The sequence below is a fragment of the Bidens hawaiensis genome, unplaced genomic scaffold (assembly GCF_021521415.1).
Source record: "Bidens hawaiensis isolate Kalapana, Puna unplaced genomic scaffold, B.hawaiensis_p1.1 tig00030804_1, whole genome shotgun sequence".
NCBI lineage: Eukaryota > Viridiplantae > Streptophyta > Magnoliopsida > Asterales > Asteraceae > Bidens > Bidens hawaiensis.
In genome coordinates, this window is record NW_027495153.1 from 108,829 (window position 1) to 116,604 (window position 7,776).

The following is a 7,776-nucleotide window of genomic DNA, read 5'->3' on the forward strand; positions in this document are numbered from 1 at the left end:
TGGGTTTTAATCTACATGGAATCTTTTAGCTAAACATAACATAAGCACTAAAACAACAAAAGTATAAAGACAAATGCAGTGATGCCTCTTTGGATAAAAAATTGCAACTTGAACCAAAAGCATCAGTTCTGTAATGTAATACATGTAATGTAATACAGATTACAGACTAAGAAGTAATAGTAACTTAGCAAACATATAACTTAAACTAAGAAATCCAATTAGGAAAACATACATTCTAATACAAAAACATTAAATTTATAAAGATTTAGGTATAGAAACTGTCCAAGAAAACATTTTTTTATTGATTCACATTAGAGGCAACTACTTTTGGTAAAAGTGATGACTAATTGTTTATTCGTAACAGGTCAAATGGATAGAATCAGTAAAATGAGTCGAATTCCTGATGTGTAAGTGTTACGCATATAAAGGCACTTTATTTAAACAAAAACAAATTAAAATGTTATTGTAACGGATTTTGTAAACTATTTGAAAAGTAAGCATCATAGGCCACACTGGTCCAATCTGCAACTAAATAACGTGTTCTGGTTAACCCTACCCATGATCTGCAACTGAAACTTAAGCCTAAATGAATTCGGAAATTTGAACTTGTGATTTCGAATATTTTGACCCGGTATTAGATAATTATTTATTTATATTTTGTTTTTCTAATAACTTGGTTTTGTTGGAATCAACAAGTATTAGAGCTGAATTTGAATTGTCGAATTATAGTGTATATCAGTTCGAATTTAGTTTCAAAACTTCAAATCCAAATCCTGATTCAAATAACTCGAAAATTAACTTTTGATGACCAACCCTGCATTAAAATAAAAAAAAAATAAACTATAAATGGTCAAACATTAAAAATTATGGAATTGATTAGTAAACAAAGGCTGCCCAAAGTTTAATATGCCTGATAAATACAAAACGAAAATGATTTGAAAATTGGAGGGATGGTGACTCCACAAATGCACATGTTATCATGTCTGAAAAAGTACAAAAAAAACAGACAGATAATTCATACATGAATCCAATACCATTTGTCATCAACAATATATTTTTGACATGTTCATCATGATCCTAGTACACAAATTCGAAATGTGTTCTCTCATTTAATAATTGTACACTCGTGAGTGAAACCTAGAGATTGTTATCAATACTCCATTTCCTTCTTCGCTTATTGACGATGCTAACATCCCACGAAATTACCTGCGCGGTTGCTGCTGCTGCTGATGATGATACCACGAATGCTTCACAGGTTAGTTCTTCATCTGTCTTCATTTTATCTGATGATGATGCTCAAATTGTAACTTTTGCTTGTGAAATTTGTGATTTTGGGTTATTCTTGCGGTTTAGTCGTGTACCCAATTGTTGATGTAGGTTAAGTTTGTTGTTCGTGATGCGACACCACATAAATATTATCATAACTGGATCTTGCTATAACACTGACATGTTAACCACACACCATGGACACATCATAAAAGCCGTATACATATATCTATAAAGGGTCATACAGGGCCATATGAATGTTTATACGAGCTGTATGAGTTAGTGTTCTTCCAAATCATACAGGCCGAATAACAGAAACTAGTGATATGACCATTTTTTGTGTCGACCCGTATTAAGATTGGTGGTGGTGTACCAATATTAGCCCGTTTCTACTATATATAGTTAGTTATAAACTCACAAAAAGTGATAAAACTTCATAATTTGGTAGATCTTTTCATGATTTGATTGGTTTGCAGGTTGATAAAATTGTGAAGGAACCTAGAAATGCGATGAAAAGTTCTCAAATAAACACACATCGTGCGGATTTATCCCTCGATATACCTAAAAAACATGCACATTTCGGTCCTGTTATTTCATCCGATGGTGGGACCTCATCACGGGGCTTTTTCAAAGGTTCAAGCTTTAAGAAGAAAACTCCCGGTGATGGTGAAAAAAGTCGTCTTCTGGATCATGCAGTACAGCCCGAAAGCCCGATCGTTACCAAGATTAAGTCCATATTTTATGGGAATCATTCTGCATCTCTTCCGGTCAAACACGGGTCAAACTGGTCCCCTTCGAGCACTACACCTGTTTCAGCTAGGACATATAGTGAGCAACAAAAATCTCAGGTATCTTATTCCTACCAAATGTGATTTATTGTCATGTACGTAATAACTCAGGGGTATTAAGACTTTATTGTCATTTAAAAATGATTCTTTATTGTCTCTCATGCAGATAAAGGCAGCGAAACCTCCTGTTTCAAGGTCCCTCACGGAACATTGTTATTGTAAGATCAATCTCATTTGCAGCGCGTAAAGATAATGATCAAATTCATAGTGATGATGGTACATATAGACTTTCATGTTGTGACTACAATTATTTGTTGTGTGTTACTTAAATTTAGCATAATTCAGATATAATATATTTGTGTTTATAGATCAAATCAGGCCGGTTGAAGTGGAAAACGAGGAGGAGATTGATGTGGAAGAAGCAATTTGCAGGGTATGTATGGATACATGTGATGAAGGAAATCAATTAAAGTTAGCATGCTGCTGCAAAGGTGCACTTGAACTTATGCATGAAAAATGTGTAGTTAAATGGTTTAGTATCAAAGGGGGCAAAATGTGTGATGTTTGTGGTAGAGAAGTCACAAACTTACCTGTTATGTTGTTTCGTAAGCGTAGTTATGCTCAACTACCAGCCATAGCTGCTGCACCAAATCAACAAGGTTTGGATCCAAGAACCATAAGATGCATACTTTCTTGACTTTTATGTATTTAATTAATCATACTTGTCAATTAGGCGATAGATATAAATGGCCAGGAATAGCAACTATCTCGCTGTTTTCTCTTTAGTTTAAATGGATGATTCTTATATGTTTATGCAGTGCCGGGCAGGATATTGTTCGGCTAATTTTGATAAGTACAATTTGCTACTTCTTTCTAATCGAGCAGCTTCTGGTGAGCATTTTCATCTTGGCAAACTTGATCTAAATATTTCTTCTGTTTGTGTTCAGCTTTAAAATTTAGGAATGCATAAAATAGTTTTATTCTGCATGATCTTCATTTAAAGTTGGTGAATGTTTTCTGAATTATGGGATATTGGCATAAGTACATATATTTCTTTATATATGCTGGTTGTTCAGAAAAGAGAGGGAAAATTACCAAATTATGAAACTTTGACCAAAAATTCTCACAATAGAGAAAGAGTAAAAGCCCAACCAAAATAGACATGCCAATAGAATTTCAATCCACTTGTTGTTAGGTAGTAAACAGTAGAGGGACTAAAGTGTAAATGTCTATTGGTGTCGGGTTATATCTGTAATATGTTCATATACATATACTAGAGTCGTGAATGAGAAGGGTATCGATACTCTCAAATCATCGATACCCTTCTCATTCACGACTCTAGTATATGTATATGAACATATTACAGATATAACCCTACACTATTAGGCATTTACACTTTAGTGCCTCTACTATTTACTACCTAACACTTGTGCACCTCTATTCACCAAAGTAGCCTAGACTTAATCTTATGAAAAAGTGAGTTGACATCTCTCTTATAAGGACAAGTGTTTTAACTGGGGTTACACATGTGCCTCAACAAGAATAAACGGGCTACAAAGACGCCTTGTCTGCTAGAGGGTAAGGCTAAGGTGGTGCCTCACCTTTGGCACTTGAGCAAGTTCGGTACCAACATAACTTTTTTATGTTTCTTGGGAAGAAGGAACTTTGCAATGATGGTAAGGCTAAGGCTGGGCAAGTCGGTGCCGACACGTCTTTTTATGTTCCTTGCCTCGGGAAGGAGGTAAGCCTCTTTATTACGTTAGGCAACTGAATAGTCCAGTTGAGACGCTTGTCAATACAAGTAATGTGTCAACTCACTTTTGGATGGGATTCCATCCGTGCTACCTTGGTGCATTGTGGACAATGTGTTGGTATTCTATTGGCTATGCTTATTTTGCCTTTTTTTTCCTTTGCTTATTTGGGAGAGTTTTTAGTTAAAAATATGTCTATTTAGATAATTTTTCCAAAAACAAAATAGGTGTTTTGTATATTTTTAAGAATGATTTGAGGCTAATAAACTAGAAGTACGGTGGTGCAGTAATTAAGATCTTTCGAATCTTGTATATGCAATAGCCTTTATTTTTTGTATTCAAATTTGCAGATTGATGAGCTGAAAACTCGAGCAGTTGTGATTGCTGCACCTTTCGCTTTTACATTTGGTATTTTATCTACTTTTGCGGCTGTGCTAGGTATATTGCGATAAAAATTTTCGTGTTATATCACACACACACACGCACACGCACACGTATATATAGTGGCAATTTTAAGTAGAGAACTACAAAAACTACATAAACACTTGCGTATATACAAATGCTTATTACAACATTGTTTCATTTACAGCAATTAGAGAGTATATTTGGAGATACGCAGTTCTTGAATTTGCACTTGTTGCTATGCTTCTGCAAGTATTCTATTCGTGGGTACGTTAATTACACGATTTAAACGTAATCTAGACATGTGCTTAATAAAACCATTAACAGTTTTGACTTTGTATGTTGCAGCTTCAGTTGAAGGCAACATATCCAGTGATGGTGTCTTCGGTTATAGGGTTCGGATTGGCTATGGCTCTAAATGCATTGTATATTCGTTACACTGTTTGGTGACTTCCAACGCCTTCAAGATTACAACATCCTCAATTGATTTATATAAATATTATAATTACGTGTCGGCTGAGATTATTGAATGGTTAATGAGTTTGTAAGTTTTGATCAATTTCTTTGTATTTTATGAAAAGATTGCCTGCATGATTGAAATACATGAATTATATTTTAAAAAAAGATACACTTGTATGTTGCTTTGTGTGTTGGGTTGGATTGGATTGGATTGTGGTAATTGTTCAAATGTGATCCTCAAGGGAATCAGATGGCTTCCAATTCTGGTAAAATGACAGACTGAGTCTGAAGTTAGTAACATGATTTAATGACTTCTAAATTAGTTTAAATAATGATAAAAGGTTACTAATGCTAAAAATAAATTATATATGCCATATGTGTATTATGTGCTTCGGTTATAGTAGTTATCTACTTAAAATTGGTTATTTACTGAACGACTGTAATATATATATTTTTAAAAGTTTTTTTTTTCTTTTTGAACGGCTAGTATCTTTTTTTTAACTCATACTTTACTTTATGTCTCAAGTGAGACTAGTACAACAATCTTTTGATCGAAAGGTATACACCTTTGTCTTTGTCACTAGATAAATAGATAAAGTCATCAAGATAGTGGTTAAAAATAATTACACATATATACACCCGTGATATATCTATATAACACATGATATATCTATATATACATACATATATATATACACACACACACGTATGTGTTTATGGAGTAAAGCGATGTATAACTAAAACTAGACTAGATAACAAAATATAACTTGCTTGAGAAATTCTTTGGCGGCCAATATAGTTTTACACTGTACCAAGTTACATATATGAATCTTTTTGTTGAAACAACGTGAGAATTTGATCATTAAAGAATGTTTAAGAAGTTTCCGTTTAAATACTTTTCATATAATTAAAGTGTCATTTTTCTGGATAAGGTAATTCGAATAAGAGTTGACTTTTCCTTACGTTGACATTTCTACATAAGTACAAAGTATACTAACACGAATATGATACCCGGTTTTTTTATTTTTTATTTTTTTTAACAGCAAATTTGATTAAAACAAAGCCAAAATACTAATTCGAATTAGATATTTTTTTTGTATTCTCAATATTCCAATATAAATTTATTAAAAATGAAGTTGTATTTGAAATAAAACATTTTTTAGGATTCGTAAACTATACCGAGTATTGGTTCCATATTGGTATCGTGACGAACCAAAACATACAACCAAATGACATTGGTACCCATGCAGTATTACTGAGAACAATATTGGTATTCGCTTTATGGTTTTGATCGATTTAAAACATGTAATGATATTCTTGTACGCGTGTCACGACTTTATTTTGTAACTTTTATTGAATTACGTATAATAACATTATTTTACATATCGAATTCCTAGCACAACGAACTTTTGCCGTGACACATTAAAAGAAAAAGTCAACTCATATATCGAATTCGTAGTTTGTCAAATATATAACCCTCTAGGCTATGCGTAGTGGAGGGGCTACAAATTGGGGCGTTTTGCGCCGTGTGGCGTCCAGTCAGCAAGGGGTGAGAATTTGTTTTTTGGGTGTAATGGTGTAGGGCTACAATAGTTATGTAATAATAATAATATATATGTATGTATATATATATATAACACATTAGAATATAATAATAATAAAAAAGAAAGGAAGCAGTCGATAAAAATTTGTAGCCCCGCCCCTTATCGCCCCTCTTCTCGCCCAGGGGGGCGGTGTTGTCGCTCAATATCGCCCCTTTTCACCCCTTTTTGTTGCCCACTACGTATGACCTTACGGTATTTACAATTTGTCAAATGTATAACTTTTAGATTAGATGATAAGTGGTATTTTCACAATCTTAACTTTCTGTCATCATATGTGTATACTATTTAAATAATAAATATAGTATGTACAAACTATTCATAAAGCAAATTTTCCTCTAACAATGTGTTTTGGGTTTCTACGGAATCACTTTATATTTTGTAAGACTGAATGAAACACAATGAATAAAACGTAGTAATAAACGTTACAAGCGTGTTGATATATAGGCCGATTTGTCTCAAACATTTCAAATGACTAGATATTATTAGATAAACATGATTTCCTTTTATACCGAATGTAAAAATAAATATTGATATGAGTTAAGAGGCGTGAAGTCCATACTAGTTCAATATGCTATTATAACTTCAGTAATACGGAACCTCTATGGCTTCGGTATCATAAGGGGGTTCCAAGGTGTAACGCGCTGCTTTGCCAGCATGAAATTTTTTTATTTTGGCATATGTTATATGCTGGAAGTTGCAACGGATTTGCTTTGACATTGTTAAATGACTTGAAAATTGATGATTAGTTAGAATGAATCATCAATGGAAAATAAGTAGCAACTGATCAGTATTGGTATCAATTGATAAGCGAAGGTATAGCGATGACATTTGATCAACGACAACTAACTGTGCATCAACCACGACTCAATCTTCAGTCGCAAGTATTATCGATCAGTAGCAGCTGACTAAGTAGTGGCGACTTGGATCACTTGCTACTAGACAATCAGATTGTGCTTGTCGACTGATGTACACACCAATTTTGATTTCCACATGTCCATACCTTTCCGTGAAGAATTGAAACGATTTGCTTTGATAATTCAACCCATATATAAGATTCATTTGGTCAGATTCATATATCGAATTAATTGGAATTTTAAAAAGAAAAAACCAACTTATTGTTCTTTGATTAACCAATTGTTGACGAAAAATACTTTAATTTGAAGGTGATATCTACGCGATTTAGAAAAGCAATCCAGAATATACGTACAAAACCAACATATATCATGTTTGGTACTAGTCTAGTAATATGGGACACAAAGTTTCAATGTGTGGGATCAATTTTCTGGTCACCAATTTAATTGTGTAGTCACGATATATAGCTCGTTAGTAACCGCCAACCAAAATGTCACAAACACCTCTTGAGTCTTGACAACTGCAATTCTCAATAGGTTAAACTAATCAAATTCGGGTGTTCTCTTTGTGTTATATCCTATGTGGCCCCTAGGTGGAAGAGAGAGTGAAGAGGAGTTTGTGTTTACAATTTACAAATCAATGTTGTGAGGGAAA

At 33.6% G+C, this 7,776-nt stretch overlaps 2 protein-coding genes across 2 annotated transcripts; both read left to right on the forward strand.

Annotated features, from left to right (window-relative positions):
- The first annotated feature begins 1,072 nt into the window (after window positions 1-1,072).
- Window positions 1,073-2,751, forward strand: LOC143581091 (uncharacterized). The gene is made up of 4 exons (XM_077063955.1): window positions 1,073-1,255; window positions 1,743-2,114; window positions 2,221-2,272; window positions 2,423-2,751. The coding sequence occupies exons 1-4, from the start codon at window positions 1,184-1,186 to the stop codon at window positions 2,749-2,751; spliced, it is 825 nt and encodes a 274-aa protein (XP_076920070.1). The 5' UTR covers window positions 1,073-1,183.
- Window positions 2,252-4,979, forward strand: LOC143581093 (uncharacterized). The gene is made up of 5 exons (XM_077063956.1): window positions 2,252-2,330; window positions 2,423-2,945; window positions 4,156-4,243; window positions 4,395-4,474; window positions 4,556-4,979. Exons 2-5 carry the CDS (start codon window positions 2,850-2,852, stop codon window positions 4,655-4,657), a joined length of 366 nt encoding a protein of 121 aa, XP_076920071.1. The 5' UTR covers window positions 2,252-2,330; window positions 2,423-2,849; the 3' UTR covers window positions 4,658-4,979.
- The last annotated feature ends 2,797 nt before the right edge of the window (window positions 4,980-7,776 follow it).